The sequence below is a fragment of the Erithacus rubecula genome (assembly GCF_903797595.1).
Source record: "Erithacus rubecula genome assembly, chromosome: 6".
Taxonomy (NCBI): domain Eukaryota; kingdom Metazoa; phylum Chordata; class Aves; order Passeriformes; family Muscicapidae; genus Erithacus; species Erithacus rubecula.
Window position 1 is genome coordinate 9006523 of NC_136688.1, and position 15037 is coordinate 9021559.

Here is a 15037-nt window from a genome sequence, read left to right on the forward strand (position 1 = left end):
AGTACACCCTGTGACTCACCTTCCATCTCCCCGGGTGGCTGCAGCAGCAGTGCTCGAGGTCCTTCCCACCTCCAAAGCCACAGAGGTCCCTCCGGAGGAGCCCTCCCGTGCGCTGGAGGCTCTGCTGGGGTGGGGGTTGTGTGCTGCTGTCGCAGCCGGGAGCTGCCGGCCCTGCTGAGGGCTGTGCTGCCCCCGGCTCTGTTCCCGCAGCTCTGCAGTCTCGGCAGCCGGAGCACATCCCGGTGCGCCGGACGCGCGGCAGCGGGAGGAGCTGCCCTGCCCCATCCACCTGCTCTGCCGGGCTCTGCGGCACCGGGACAGCGCCCTGCAGGTGCTCCGGTGAGAGACGCACCGGGAGCCCCAAGCGGGGCTGGGATCTGGGCTCTGGGTGGGGACACCCCGACCGCAGCGCAGTGCCTGAGGGGGTTGGTGCTGCCCTGCTGCTCCCTGGGGACATTGGCAAGCGGCCAGGGGAGGCCAGGCGCTGATCACCCAAGGGTGGGTGTTGTCCCTCGGCTTTGGTGAGCAGCCGGAACAGGTGAGGTGTGCTGAGCCCCCATTGCCCGTGCTCTCCCGCAGGCTGCAGTGGTGCCAGCTGTCCGAGAGCTGCTGCGCAGAGCTGGCAGCGCTGCTGGCCGAGCAACCTGGCCTGGCCCGTCTGGAGCTGGCTGACAGCTCGCTGGGTGACAGCGGCGTGCGTCTCCTCTGTGAGGGGCTGAGGGCTCCGGGCTGCTGCCTGCGCATCCTGCGGTGAGCAACCCCAGCACCCCGCGGGCATCTCGGGCCCGAGAACTCGGGAGGCGACCCAGAGCGTCCCCCTGGGGTGGCACTGTGCCCGTGTGACACTCTTCCAGGGCAAGGAGCTCCAAGGTTGTGGCACCAGGGTGGGGACCGCCACCGTGGTGGGATGGCAGTGAGTGCACTCAGGAGGATCTGAGGGTCTTTCCCGGGGGTTCCCATCAGGCTGCGGTATTCCCGCATCACCAGCGCCTGCTGTGAGGACCTGGCCGCTGTGCTGAGCACCAACACGCGCCTGGAGGAGCTGGATTTGTCCTTCAGCGAGGGGCTGCGCGATGCTGGCGTGGAGCTGCTGTGTGAGGGGCTGCAGCACTGTGCCTGCCCACTGCAGACGCTGCGGTAAAGGGGCTGCAAGACGGGGAACTGCTCCTTGCTTCCTATCCACAGCTTCCACCTTCCACCTGGCCAGCTCACCCAGCAGAGGCTTAAGCCCTCCTTCCCTGTCTCCCTCGGTCCCACAGGCTGGGCAGCTGCCAGCTGTCGGGCACCTGCTGCCAACCCCTGGCTGTGCAGCTGCTGCAGGGGCCCCGTCTTACCTGCCTGGACCTGAGTGACAACGAGCTGGGAGCCCACGGCGTCCTACAGCTCTGCCGGCAGCTCCGGCATCCCGCCTGCCCGCTGCGGAGCCTGGGGTGAGGGATCTGCCACGGCCCCTGCCATGCCCGCCATTCCCGAGCTGGGGACAGGATGCTGCGGGACAGGCAGGGCAGCACCGCCATCGCGCCTGCTTCAGCACCTCCCTCCCCACTACAACTAACACCTTCTCCTCTTCTCCTGCCTCCTCCATGCCCAGGCTGAGCACGGACGCCTTCAGCCAGGCCCTGCTGCAGGAGCTGGACGCCCTGCGGGCACTGCAGCCCGCCCTGAAGATCGGCAACCTCCTGGAGCATGACGTGCCGCAGGCAGGGGCCATGGCCCGGCTGCCCTGCCACCGCGGGCTCCTGCGGGGGGACAGGAAGGTGCTGCCCTCCTTCAGAACACCTCTCCTCCTTCAGGAAAATCGGTCCAACAAATAGAGCTATTTCCAGCCCAGCTCTCATTGCTGCCTGAGAGTCTGAGCCTGCCCCACCCATGGAGCACAGGGAGGAGATCCTGCTCCAGCTGCGGGGCAGGTGGGGTCCAGGTCCTGCCCTCTCCCTTTCCCCTCGCTGTTGCTGGGAACAGTTGTGTGCATTTGGCAGTGCCAAATGAAGACCCAGCACACAATCGCAGCAATCTTACAGTGCTGTTTCCGATGATCCCACCATTCCCATGGGTGTGTTTAGTTTCACTTCCTGCCCCACAGGCCCAAGGCATGGCTGATGTATCCGGGATGGAGATGCCTGGGCCAGAGTGAGTATCTGACCAGTCTGGATTTTAATAGGCAAAAAGGGAAATTCGCACGGAAATCAAAGAAAATCTCTGAACAGGAGCTCTTTTCTTGCAGCGGTGGACAGGGAGGGATGATCTCTGTGGGCAGGGCCACCCCTCCCTGGGGACAGGGCCCAACCACAAGGCAACACACGTCTCCAGGCTGGGGCATGGCCTGGGAATCCTCATGGTGCCACCAGGCTGCTGCCGACATCATCATAGTCTGAGTGCTCCAGGGGCTGTTCGGAGGGTTCCCTTGTTGATCCTGGGGCACTGGGATGGGAGGAGATCCCACCTTGGAGGCAGCACAGAAAGGTGCTTGAGGGGGCAGGCAGCTCCGTGTCCCCCCTGACAGACCCAACCTGGGCTCTGAGCACAGCACACATGGATCTGCTGCTGGCTCCCTGCCCACCCCCACAGCCAAACCCTGCCAGGGAGTGGCTCTGCAGAGGCCACAGGGCAGCTGTGAGGCCTCTCACCTGTGGGGCTCTGCTGTGCCACTCCCTTGGACATGTCCCCAGTTTCTGGAGCAGGGGGCTCCTGTGGTACATCCAGGACATCGTCGTAGCCATCCGGGATTCCTTGCTGGGGCCAGGTAGGGGGGTCTGGGAAATGCAGAGGGGTCCATGGCAGTGACCAGCAGCCCTGGCACGGGTCTGGCTGTGCCATCCCCTCTGGCCTTCCCACCAGGGATGTGCTGGTGACCCTCGGGTCCAGCAGGGAAAGGCAATGCTCCACTGCACACTGACAAGGGGAGCACTTATCCCCTCAGCTCCCCAGCCCGGCTGTGTCCCCTCTCCCCTGCTCTCCCCGCTGCCTTCCTGCCCTGGGGCCCTACCTGGGGCTGCTTCAGTGTCACTCCCCTCCAGGCTGTCCCTGCTGGAATATGGCAGCTTCTTGAGCCATCCCTCTGACCAGGAACCTGCAGGGGATAAACAGGGACATGGGGGTGGCCTCAAGTGGCACCGCAGGTGACAGAACCTCACACCACACAGCGTGGCTGCTCTGGCACTCAGGGAACATCCCAGCACATGGCCAGGAGCCACTGCAGGGACACCAGGACCCGAATGTGCCCTGTGGCTGTCAGGCAGAACCTTCAGTGCACACAGAGCTGGGCCACAAGGGCTGCACCCACCTGGGCCACTGGGCACCTCCTGGTACTCTGTCCTCGCCGTGTAGTCCAGCTCCTCGTAGACTGCATTGGAGATGGCATCTGCAGCTCTGCCACGGCCTGGAAACACAGGCAGCATTTACCTGGGGCCCTGGACACTGTGGGTAAAATCAAGATCACCCCTGCCCATCTCCTGAGCTGTTCCACAGGGCAGGAGCACCTGCACCCCCAAACCGGGTCAGTCCCAGCCCCACCCAGCAGGACCCACCTCGGCGCCAGGCACGGGCACGGCACAGCAGCACGGCCAGGGCACCCAGGGACAGGCACAGCAGCGTCCCCAGCACCACGCACAGCACAGTTGCCACAGGCACCGTCCCCACGCCCACTGCCACGGTGCTGCTGATGGGGACACCTGTGGGGACACAGCCAGGCAGTGACGGCAGGGGGATCCCAGCCAGCCCGGGCTGGGGGATGCAGGCACGGGCAGAGCTACCTGTGCTGCTGGCACCCTCCGGATATGGGGTAGCGTCTGTCTCGGTGCTGCCATCGCTGTCCTCCTCACATTCCACGTGGGCGTGCCCGCCAGCGCCGCAGCTCTGCAGCTGCCAGGGAGCCGAGGGGCACCCCCAGAGCCAGCGGGCCCCGTCCTCGCAGCCCACCCAGGCCAGCCAGGCACGGGACTCCTGCTGGGCGGGGTCGGCCGACAGCCCGCCCCGGTGCCCACAGCCCAGCTGGCGGCACACGGCGGCGGCGGTGCCGCTGCTGGTGCCGTTGGAGCACACGCGGCCCCAGGTGCCGTTATAGGACACCTCCAGGTAGCCACGGCAGCGCCCACGGCCGCCTGCCAGCCGCACCGAGATCTGCTCTGCAAGGGGGACACGGGGGTCACGGCTCGGCCACCAACCCCCCGGGGCCTCTGCCGCACCCCGACCTGGCCGTGCCCGCCACTGACCTGAGCACACGGCCCCTGCCCCAAGGCCGCGCCCGCACTCGCGCTGTTCCGAGCGCCCGCATTCCCAGAGAGACTCCTCGCTCCCGGAGCACTCGGCCATGTACGGCCACAGCGGCCCCGTGCCGGCGCCGAAGCGCGCCCAGCTCGGCGCCTCCAGGGCCGTGCCACAGCCCAGCTCACGGCACACAACGGCAGCGTCCTGCAGCTCCCAGCCTTCCTGGCACACGCTGCTCCAGCTGCCACCGGAATAGACCTCCACGCGCCCGGCACAGCGCCCTGAGCTCCCCACCAGCCTCACCTGCCGGCTGCCTGCGGGCACGGAAGGGCCGGGCTGGGCTGGGTGCCTGGGGCACCGGCACCTCCGGCCCTTCCCGGGACACTCACCTGAGCAAACGACTACCATCTCCTCAAGGCTGTTGCTTGGTTCAGCGCCCATCCATGAGACATCCTCCATCTCCTCCCGGTTGTCATGTATCTCCTCAGAGACAGTGGTCAGCAGAGAGCCCAGAATGTTGTCCATCTCTTCATTCATGATGTCCGCCACGCTGTGGCTGCTGATCAATGAAGCAGCCGTTCCCACGGCGGTGTAAACGTCCTTAGGCATACCACAGCCGAGCACCCCACACACCATATGGGCATCCCATTTATTCCACTGCTCCAGAGTCACACGGCGCCAGGCCGGGCTGGTTATGGTCTCCTCCAGCCGCCCATCGCACAAGCTCTGACCGCCCACCAGCCGCACGGAAGATACGGAGTCAAAACCTGCCAAACCAACAGCAGAGCCATGGGGCTGCGGCTCAGACACTATTCACTCCAAAATAACCCTGCATCTTCTGACCCCAATTCTTGGGGAGTCCCAAGGACCCTAAGGTGTCCCCCGCGCAGCTGCCCTACACACCTGAGCAGCTGACAGCAGCGGCGTTCCCGGGGGCGCAGGGCGGCTTCCCCAGCACGGCCACGGGGCACTGGCCCGGGTGCCGCTCGCTCCCGCTGCAGCCGAAGGTGTCCGGCCGCAGCGGCCCCTCCCCGCTGCCGAAGGAGCCTCCCGGGGGCACGGCGAGGGCGCGGCCGCAGCCCAGGTGGCGACACAGGACGTGCGCATCGGGCAGCTCCCACTCGCTGGCGCACACGGAGCCCCACGTCCCCCTCACGGCCACCTCCACTCGTCCGGAGCATCCCGAGCTGCTGTTCCCCAGGCGGAAGCCCGTGTAGGCTGCGGCAGGAAGGGCGGTGAGGGCGGCCACGCCGCACGGAGCCCAGGAGCCCCCGGTGTCCCCGGCACTTACGGGAGCACATGATGCTGGCACGGCCGCTGCAGCCCTGCCTGGAGGCAGCACTCCGGGCACAGGCGCTCAGGAGGGGCTCGCTGCCATTGCACTGGAAGGCCCCGTCCCAGAATGATCCCGGTGCCGCCCCAACCCGGCCACTGCCGCCCATGGCGAGCGCCTCGCCGCAGCCCAGCTCCCTGCACACCACCTGGGCCACCTTCATGTCCACCTGATCCGCACACACACCAAGCCAGGCCCGGCCCTGCCGCACCTCCAGCTGCCCGGCACAGGCTCTGTCACCTCCGACCAGCCGGGTAAATCCTGCAGGAGCAGCGAGCGCTCAGTGGCAAAGGATGAAGTGCATCGGGTGTCACACCCCCCCATCCAAACCCAGCTCTTACCTTGGCACACAACGGCAGCGTCTCCATCATGGATGTTGACATTAAAGGGTCCCCAGCTAGCGACCCTGCAGTCCCAGAGCCCGGCCTCGCTTCCATTGCAATTCACGAAGAAAAGACTGATGGGTCCGTCGCCTGCTCCGAAGCTCTCGCGGGCCGAGTAGGCACCGGCAGCCGAGCCACAGCCCAGCTGCTGGCAAACCACCTCGGCGTCCTCCATGTCCCACCTGTCGTCGCCCACCGAGCCCCAGCGTCCCTGCAGCTTCACCTCCACCCTCCCGGCACACGGACTGCCGCCGCCCGCCAGCCTCAGCTCCACGGCATCTGCACCAGGCCAGGGCCACGGCTCAGCCCTGCCCGGGATGCTCCAGCACAAGGTGGCTGTCCCAGCACGGCCATCGTGTCCCCTCACCTGTGCAGGTCACACCCACATCCCGCTCGTGGCCGCAGAAGTGCCGTCCCCATCCGAAGTGCCGACACTCCTCCAGCGAATTCTCGGTGCCGTTGCAGAAGAAGGGCTGCAGCCAGATCCGTCCGGTGCCCTGCCCGAACTGGACGTACGAGGACGCCCTGGCCACCCGGCCACAGCCCAGCTGCCGGCACACCACGCTGGCCCATCGGGCTTCCCAGTCGAAGTCGAAGACGCAGACGGAGCCCCACTCCCCGCCGTGCCTCAGCTCCACGCGGCCGGCACAGCGCCCGCCGCCGCCCACCAGACGCAGCTCCCCGGAGCCTGCGGCACGGAGGCTGCTGAGCCGGGCCCGGCACCGCCGCGGGCCCCGCTGCCAGCGCCCGCCACTCACCCGCACACAGCTGCACGCACACGAGCAGCGCCAGCGCCAGCAGCGGCCCCATGGCAGCGGCCCCGAGCCAGCGCAGCCAGGCCACGTCTCGCCAGCGCCCGAGCCAATGCAGGCAGCAGCAGCCGGGCAAGCCTTTAGCAGGTGCCTCATCGGCCGCCTCTGGGGCCGCGGCCTCCAATCACCTGCTCCGTGCCCAAATATGAGCCTCGCCTCCGCTTCTGGCGTCACACACCTCGCCACAGTGGGCTGCCAGCCGGATGTTCCCGGGGGGAGGCAGCCCTCCACCCACCACACCTGCGCTAGGGGGGCCCTTCCTGTATCCCCCGAGCCTCCAGCTCTGCTGCTGCTGCAGCCTGCCAAGAGCCATCCTGACGAATGGGGACAGCCTTCACCCACAGACCACGATAAAGCAGCTGCAGGTGCACAGCTGCGGAGCTGCCAGCCCTAATCTGTGGGGCGCTGCCCTGCCGGGGTGCTCGCAGCCCCCGCGGGGGTGGCAGCAGCCCCCGGCTCCGCTCGGCGCTGCCAGGTGCCGGCTCCCCGGTCCCTCGCGGCGGCGCTGGCACATGGCGCTGCTGCCGCAGCTCTGGCCCCGCGCTCGCCTCGCCGCCAGGGCAGGAAGGAGGCGCTCACCCCCCGGCGCCTCCCGGCCTCGCCACCGACCGCACGCAGCTCCCGAGCCCTGCGCTGCCGCCGATAACGCCGCGGCTCCGCGCCGCCCCAGCTCCGCCGCTCCGTGCCCCTGCGGCTCGGCAGCCGCGCTCCAAAGGAAACTTCCCTGGCTCACCCCTCACCACACTGTCTGTCGGCACATTCCTAACGCAGGAATACACTATCCCTGCCTGCGCCTTCACCAGCTACGGCTCCGTTGACCCGCGCCTTTCCCGGAGCTTCCCCAAACACTCACACACACCCAGACTTCACGTTTCCTTCCCCGTTGCTCCCGAGGTTTCCCAAGGCAAATCGCCCGTGTCCCTCACCTGACCGAGACCAACTGTGCTCCCCGGCCCTTTCTTATGCAAAGGATCGGCACTTCACAGCTGTAGTAGAAGAGTTAATAAGTATGGAAGAATAGTTTGAGATTTAGTAGAGAAGACAATCTTGTCCAATGGGGTCTTGTATTATAAAAGAGTGGGTTCGGTGGCCACTTGTTACAATTGAAGATAGAGTTGGAAATTGAGACCGAGACTCTCTGCTGGTTCTACTTTGAGGAGGTAAGGGACAGACAAGTTAAACAGCATCCTGTGTAAGGCACAGTCTGGGTTGTGCAGCCAGCACAGGAACAGCTTGCGGTTTAGTCAGTCTTGTAGAAGGAAGAAGGAAACTCGCAGAGAGGAAAAGAAGGCGTCAGGGCTGAAGAGAGCAGTCTGAAAGGAGACAGTGCTGTGTTTGAAGTTGCCTAGAAGGGAAGGAGCCAGAGCTGAGGGCAAACAACTCCAGTCAAAGGAGGCATTAAGAAATACAAAGACTGGAGTTTGTGCCAGTTGTGCCCGTCTAGACACAATTACTACACTCGGCCTCTACTCTCGGGATCCCATCCGGAGCAAACGGAGCATCTGGAACTGCAGCCGCTCCCCATCCACCTGCACCGCAGCAATTGCTCACGGCCAGAACGTGCCGCTCCCTCGCTGGGCGGGGCGGGAGGAGCTGCCCTGCCCCATCCCCGCTCTGCCGGGCACTGCGGCACCGGGCAGTGTCCCGGAGCTGTCCCTGCCACAGACGCACGCACGGCCCTGAGCCCACGGGGGCCCAGCTGGGGACACCCGAACGGGAGCGGCCTTGGTGCCTGGCTGGCTGCTGCCCCGGCCACAGGGGACAGGAGCTCTCCGAGGGCACCGATCCCTCGGGGGCCCTCGCTCGCCTCGCAGCCTCTTTGCCGGCGCTTCTCATCGCGCTGCGCTATCGCCGCCTCAGCAGCCGCTGCTGCTGCCACGGCCTCAGCCACTGCTCCGCCCTTCCCAGCTGCAGCAGCTCCCCGAGCACAGGCCAAAGCCCTCCTGGCCCGTTGCCCTCGCTGCCACAGGCTGGGCAGCTGCCGGCTGTCGGGCGCCTGCTGCTGCAGGGGCCCCGTCTCAGCTGCCCGCACCTGAGTGACACCGAGCTGGGAGCCCACGATGTCCTGCAGCTCTGCCGGCAGCTCCGGCATCCCGCCTGCCCGCTGCGGAGCCTGGGCTGAGGGATCTGCCACGGCCCCTGCCACGCCCGCCATTCCCGAGCTGGGGACAGGATGCTGCGGGACAGGCAGGGCAGCACCGCCATCGCGCCTGCTTCAGCACCTCCCTCCCCACACCTCGAACACCTTCTCCTCTTCTCCTGCCTCCTCCATGCCCAGGCTGAGCACGGACGCCTTCAGCCAGGCCCTGCTGCAGGAGCTGGACGCCCTGCGGGCACTGCAGCCCGCCCTGAAGATCGGCAACCTCCTGGAGCATGACGTGCCGCAGGCAGGGGCCATGGCCCGGCTGCCCTGCCACCGCGGGCTCCTGCGGGGGGACAGGAAGGTGCTGCTCTCCTTCAGAACACCTCTCCTCCTTTAGGAACAGCCCTTCCAACAACCAGAGCCATTCCCAGCCCAGCTCTCAGTGCTGCCTGAGAGTCTGAGCCTGCCCAACCATGGGTCTCAGGGAGGAGATCCTGCTGCATCTTCAGAGGGGTAGGGTCTGGATCCTGCCCTCTCTCTTTTCCCCTCGGTCTTGCTGGGAACACTTCTGTGCATTTAGCAATGACAATAAATATCCTGAAGAAAATGCCAGCAGTTGCCCCGTTCTATTCCCCCCAATCCCATCAATCCCAGAGATGTATCTTTGGTTCCATTTCCTGCCCTGCAAACCAAGGGAATGGCTGATGTACCCGGGACGCAGGGGACTGTGCCAGAGTGAAGTCTCAGCCTTGGGAGTGAGTTTCTTTTTTTTTGTTTTAATAGGAAAAAAGGCAAATTCACACTGAAATTAAAGAAAACGACTATAGACTATTTTCCCGCAGCATTGGACACGGAGGAGTGATCTCCTCCGTGGAGGCAGGGCCACCCCTCCCTGGGGACAGGGCCCCACCACACTGCCACACACATGTCCCCAGGGCTGGGGCATGGCCAGGGGATCCTCATGGCACCGTCTCCAGGGCGCTGCTGCCGACATCATCATAGTCCGAGTGCCCCGGGGGCTGCTCCAAGGGGTCCCTTGTGGATCTTGGGGAACTTGGAGGGGAGAAGATCCCACCTAGGGGATAGCATAGAGTGGTGCCTGAGGGGGCAGACAGCTCCGTGTCCCCCCTGACAGACCCAACCTGGGCTCTGAGCACAGCACACATGGATCTGCTGCTGGCTCCCTGCCCACCCCCACAGCCAAACCCTGCCAGGGAGTGGCTCTGCAGAGGGCACAGGGCAGCTCTGGAGAGCCATGTGTGTGGAGAGCCATCATCTGGGGATATGTGTGTTGCCTTGTGGTGGGGCCCTGTCCCCAGGGAGGGGTGGTTCTAACCACAGAGATCACCCCTCCCTGTCCATTGCTGAAGGAAAACAGTTCCACTCTAAGGATTTTCTTTGATTTCCGTGTGAATTTCCATCTTTGTGCATTAAAACCCAAACTCTTCAGAGACTCCCTGCCAAGGCTGGGATCTCACACTTGCATTGGCACCAGCATCCCAGGTACATCAGCCATTCCTAGGGGATGTGGAGCAGCAATGGCAAGCACAGACACTTCCCCGGGGTGGATGGCATTAAGGGGATGAGCACAGGAATACTGCTGGAATTATCGGCAGTGTCTTTATTTGCTACTGCCATATTCACACAATTTTCCCCAGCAATGACGAGGGCAAAAGAGAGAGGGCAGGACACACAAGGCACCCCTCTCCCTTCTGCAGATGCAGTAGGATCTCCTCCCTGAGACCCATGGTTGGGCAGGCTCAGACTCTCAGGCAGCACTGAGAGCTGGGCTGGGAATGGCTCTGGTTGTTGGAAGGACTGTTCCTAAAGGAGGAGAGGTGTTCTGAAGGAGAGCAGCACCTTCCTGTCCCCCCGCAGGAGCCCGCGGTGGCAGGGCAGCCGGGCCATGGCCCCTGCCTGCGGCACGTCATGCTCCAGGAGGTTGCCGATCTTCAGGGCGGGCTGCAGTGCCCGCAGGGCGTCCAGCTCCTGCAGCAGGGCCTGGCTGAAGGCGTCCGTGCTCAGCCTGGGCATGGAGGAGGCAGGAGAAGAGGAGAAGGTGTTCGATGTTGTGGGGAGGGAGGTGCTGAAGCAGGCGCGATGGCGGTGCTGCCCTGCCTGTCCCGCAGCATCCTGTCCCCAGCTCGGGAATGGCGGGCGTGGCAGGGGCCGTGGCAGATCCCTCACCCAGGCTCCGCAGCGGGCAGGCGGGATGCCGGAGCTGCCGGCAGAGCTGCAGGACGCCGTGGGCTCCCAGCTCGGTGTCACTCAGGTGCGGGCAGCTGAGACGGGGCCCCTGCAGCAGCAGGCGCCCGACAGCCGGCAGCTGCCCAGCCTGTGGCAGCGAGGGCAACGGGCCAGGAGGGCTTTGGCCTGTGCTCGGGGAGCTGCTGCAGCTGGGAAGGGCGGAGCAGTGGCTGAGGCCGTGGCAGCAGCAGCGGCTGCTGAGGCGGCGATAGCGCAGCGCGATGAGAAGCGCCGGCAAAGAGGCTGCGAGGCGAGCGAGGGCCCCCGAGGGATCGGTGCCCTCGGAGAGCTCCTGTCCCCTGTGGCCGGGGCAGCAGCCAGCCAGGCACCAAGGCCGCTCCCGTTCGGGTGTCCCCAGCTGGGCCCCCGTGGGCTCAGGGCCGTGCGTGCGTCTGTGGCAGGGACAGCTCCGGGACACTGCCCGGTGCCGCAGTGCCCGGCAGAGCGGGGATGGGGCAGGGCAGCTCCTCCCGCCCCGCCCAGCGAGGGAGCGGCACGTTCTGGCCGTGAGCAATTGCTGCGGTGCAGGTGGATGGGGAGCGGCTGCAGTTCCAGATGCTCATTTTCCTCAGGGTGCAACCCCGAGAGTAGAGGCTGGTTGTTTTAATTATGTGGAGAGGAACACGACTGGCATAAACACCAGTCGTTTATTAATATTTGTGCATGCCTACTTTGACTGGAGTTGTTTGATCCCAATTCTTGCTCCTTCGCTCATAGGCAGCTTCAAACACAGCACTGTCTCCTTTTCTTTCAGGCTGATCCACACAGCACTGACGCCTTCTTTCCTCTCTGCGAGTTTCCTTCTTCCTTTTACAAGACTGACTAAACCGCAAGCTGTTCCTGTGCTGGCCGCAAAACCCTGACTGTGCCTTACACAGGATACTGTTTAACTTGTCTCTCCCTTACCCCCTCAAAATACAGCCAACAGAGAATCTTGGTCTCAAATTCCAACTCCATCTGCAAGTGTGATTACTGGCCAGGGAAATCACTCTCTTATAAAACACAACCTTACTGAGCAAGATGGTCTTCTGTACTAGGTCACAAAGTATTCTTCCATACTTGCAAACTCCTCTACTACAGCCGGGAAGTGCCGATTTCTTGCATAACAAATGTCCGGGGGCACAGTTGGTCTCGGTCAGGTGAGGGACACTGAGAGAGACAGCAGGAAACGGGAATGAGGAATAAGGGAGACTTCGGAATGCACTTTTTGTACCTGGAATGTGAGGGGGTGGAAAGCCCAGTACCTTTACCTGGGACCCTCGCGGGAGACACCACCTGGGGTTGTTTGTATGCTCCTGCAGTAGGAAAAATTGGATTTACCATGGGAAACTCCTGTGACTTTCCCTTGGGTAACCTCGGGTGCAACGGGGAAGGAAACGTGAGGTCTGGGTGTGTGTGAGAGTGTTTGGGGAAGCTCCGGGATCAGCGCCGGTCAGTGGAGCCGCAGCTGTGAAGATGCTGCCAGGAAAAGTGTATTCCTGCGTTGTGAATGTGCCGACAGACAGTGTGGTGAGGGGTGAGCCAGGGAAGTTTCCTTTGGAGCGCGGCTGCCGAGCCGCAGGGACACGGAGCGGCGGAGCTGGGGCGGCGCGGAGCCGCGGCGTTATCGGCGGCAGCGCAGGGCTCGGGAGCTGCGTGCGGTCGGTGGCGAGGCCGGGAGGCGCCGGGGGGTGAGCGCCTCCTTCCTGCCCTGGCGGCGAGGCGAGCGCGGGGCCAGAGCTGCGGCAGCAGCGCCATGTGCCAGCGCCGCCGCGAGGGACCGGGGAGCCGGCACCTGGCAGCGCCGAGCGGAGCCGGGGGCTGCTGCCACCCCCGCGGGGGCTGCGAGCACCCCGGCAGGGCAGCGCCCCACAGATTAGGGCTGGCAGCTCCGCAGCTGTGCACCTGCAGCTGCTTTATCGTGGTCTGTGGGTGAAGGCTGTCCCCATTCGTTAGGATGGCTCTTGGCAGGCTGCAGCAGCAGCAGAGCTGGAGGCTCGGGGGATGCAGGAAGGGCCCCCCCAGCGCAGGTGTGGTGGGTGGGGGGCTGCCTCCCCCCGGGCACATCCGGCTGGCAGCCCACTGTGGCGAGGTGTGTGACGCCAGAAGCGGAGGCGAGGCTCATATTTGGGCACGGAGCAGGTGATTGGAGGCCGCGGCCCCAGAGGCGGCCGATGAGGCACCTGCTAAAGGCTGCCCGGCTGCTGCTGCCTGCATTGGCTCGGGCGCTGGCGAGACGTGGCCTGGCTGCGCTGGCTCGGGGCCGCTGCCATGGGGCCGCTGCTGGCGCTGGCGCTGCTCGTGTGCGTGCAGCTGTGTGCGGGTGAGTGGCGGGCGCTGGCAGCGGGGCCCGCGGCGGTGCCGGGCCCGGCTCAGCAGCCTCCGTGCCGCAGGCTCCGGGGAGCTGCGTCTGGTGGGCGGCGGCGGGCGCTGTGCCGGCCGCGTGGAGCTGAGGCACGGCGAGGAGTGGGGCTCCGTCTGCGTCTTCGACTCCGACTGGGAAGCCCGATGGGCCAGCGTGGTGTGCCGGCAGCTGGGCTGTGGCCGGGTGGCCAGGGCTTCCCCGTACGCCCCGTTCGGGCAGGGCACAGGAAGGATCTGGCTGCAGCCCTTCTTCTGCAACGGCACCGAGAATTCGCTGGAGGAGTGTCGGCACTTCGGATGGGGACGGCACTTCTGCGGCCACGAGCGGGATGTGGGTGTGACCTGCACAGGTGAGGGGACACGCTGGCCGTGCTGGGACAGCCACCTTGTGCTGGAGCATCCCGGGCAGGGCTGAGCCGTGGCCCTGGCCTGGTGCAGATGCCGTGGAGCTGAGGCTGGCGGGCGGCGGCAGTCCGTGTGCCGGGAGGGTGGAGGTGAAGCTGCGGGGACGCTGGGGCTCGGTGGGCGACGACAGGTGGGACATGGAGGACGCCGAGGTGGTTTGCCAGCAGCTGGGCTGTGGCTCGGCTGCCGGTGCCTACTCGGCCCGCGAGAGCTTCGGAGAAGGGGACGGGCCCGTCAGTCTGGCGCTGGTGGACTGCAAAGGATCTGAAGCCACTCTCTGGGACTGTGAGATCCGTGGCTGGGGACCTTATAACGGCAGCATGCATGACTGGGACACTGCCGTTGTGTGCCAAGGTAAGAGGTTTCCTTGGGTGCAGATCTGGCACTTAATGACCTTCATCCCTTTCCACTGATCCTGCGCTGCTCCTGCAGGATTTTCCCGGCTGGTCGGAGGTGCTGGAGCCTGTGCCGGGCAGCTGGAGGTGCGGCAGGGCCGGGCCTGGCTTGGTGTGTGTGAGGATCAGGTGGACATGAAGGCGGCCCAGGTGGTGTGCAGGGAGCTGGGCTGCGGCGAGGCGCTCGCCATGGGCGGCAGTGGCCGGGTTGAGGCGGCACCGGGATCGCTCTGGGACGGGGGCTTCCAGTGCAATGGCAGAGAGCCCCTCCTGAGCGCCTGTGCCTGGAGTGCTGCCCCCAGGCAGGGCTGCAGCGGCCGTGCCAGCATCATGTGCTCCCGTAAGTGCCGGGGACACCGGGGGCTCCTGGGCTCCGTGCGGCGTGGCCGCCCTCACCGCCCTTCCTGCCGCAGCCTACACGGGCTTCCGCCTGGGGAACAGCAGCTCGGGATGCTCCGGGCGAGTGGAGGTGGCCGTGAGGGGGACGTGGGGCTCCGTGTGCGCCAGCGAGTGGGAGCTGCCCGATGCGCACGTCCTGTGCCGCCACCTGGGCTGCGGCCGCGCCCTCGCCGTGCCCCCGGGAGGCTCCTTCGGCAGCGGGGAGGGGCCGCTGCGGCCGGACACCTTCGGCTGCAGCGGGAGCGAGCGGCACCCGGGCCAGTGCCCCGTGGCCGTGCTGGGGAAGCCGCCCTGTGCCCCCGGGAACGCCGCTGCTGTCAACTGCTCAGGTGTGTAGGGCACCTGCGGGAGGAGCTTTAAGGAGCTTTTAGGACTCCCCAGGAACTGGGATTATGCTCCCCAGAGAGAAGGGTTCTTTTGGCATAAGGAGC

The 15037-nt window shown here is 65.5% G+C and overlaps 4 protein-coding genes across 9 annotated transcripts in view; 2 read left to right on the forward strand and 2 right to left on the reverse strand.

The window, feature by feature from the left end:
* Positions 1-15037, forward strand: part of LOC306803493 (NACHT, LRR and PYD domains-containing protein 3-like) — a 47115-nt gene that overhangs the window by 6543 nt on the left and 25535 nt on the right. For 2 of the 6 annotated variants that reach the window (XM_079308981.1, XM_079308978.1), the window contains exons 3-7: positions 211-339; positions 580-750; positions 964-1137; positions 1260-1430; positions 1592-1994. In XM_079308981.1, the coding sequence (XP_079165107.1) occupies positions 211-339; positions 580-750; positions 964-1137; positions 1260-1430; positions 1592-1814 (868 nt within the window). In that variant the 3' untranslated portion in view covers positions 1815-1994. Of the gene's footprint in view, positions 1-210; positions 340-579; positions 751-854; positions 1138-1259; positions 1431-1591; positions 1995-15037 lie in introns of those variants that run through there. The other 4 variants (XM_079308980.1, XM_079308979.1, XM_079308982.1 and 1 more) reach the window with 4 other exon arrangements.
* The window catches only part of LOC306803494 (scavenger receptor cysteine-rich type 1 protein M130-like), a 70384-nt gene continuing 58757 nt past the window's right edge, over positions 3411-15037 (reverse strand). The window contains 2 exon segments of the mRNA XM_079308984.1: positions 3411-4520; positions 4596-4973. Of these exon segments, the coding sequence (XP_079165110.1) occupies positions 3436-4520; positions 4596-4973 (1463 nt within the window). The 3' untranslated portion in view covers positions 3411-3435.
* On the reverse strand, positions 6152-6799 carry LOC306803512 (scavenger receptor cysteine-rich domain-containing group B protein-like). The gene is made up of 2 exons (XM_079309019.1): positions 6681-6799; positions 6152-6610 (listed from the first exon to the last, which is right to left on the reverse strand). The coding sequence occupies exons 1-2, from the start codon at positions 6730-6732 to the stop codon at positions 6225-6227; spliced, it is 438 nt and encodes a 145-aa protein (XP_079165145.1). The 5' UTR covers positions 6733-6799; the 3' UTR covers positions 6152-6224.
* On the forward strand, positions 13001-14962 carry LOC306803727 (scavenger receptor cysteine-rich type 1 protein M130-like; the record flags this gene model as incomplete). The annotated part of the gene is made up of 5 exons (XM_079309505.1): positions 13001-13135; positions 13190-13757; positions 13846-14166; positions 14245-14547; positions 14621-14962. The coding sequence occupies 5 exons, from the start codon at positions 13001-13003 to the stop codon at positions 14941-14943; spliced, it is 1650 nt and encodes a 549-aa protein (XP_079165631.1). The 3' UTR covers positions 14944-14962.

Bases quoted from the DNA above. Each gene is read 5' to 3' on its own strand.
- LOC306803512 (XM_079309019.1), bottom strand. From the start codon at position 6,732: ATGGGGCCGCTGCTGGCGCTGGCGCTGCTCGTGTGCGTGCAGCTGTGT. The intron at 6,611-6,680 runs GTGAGTGGCGGG...TCCGTGCCGCAG, and splicing joins GTGCGTGCAGCTGTGTGCGG to GCTCCGGGGAGCTGCGTCTG.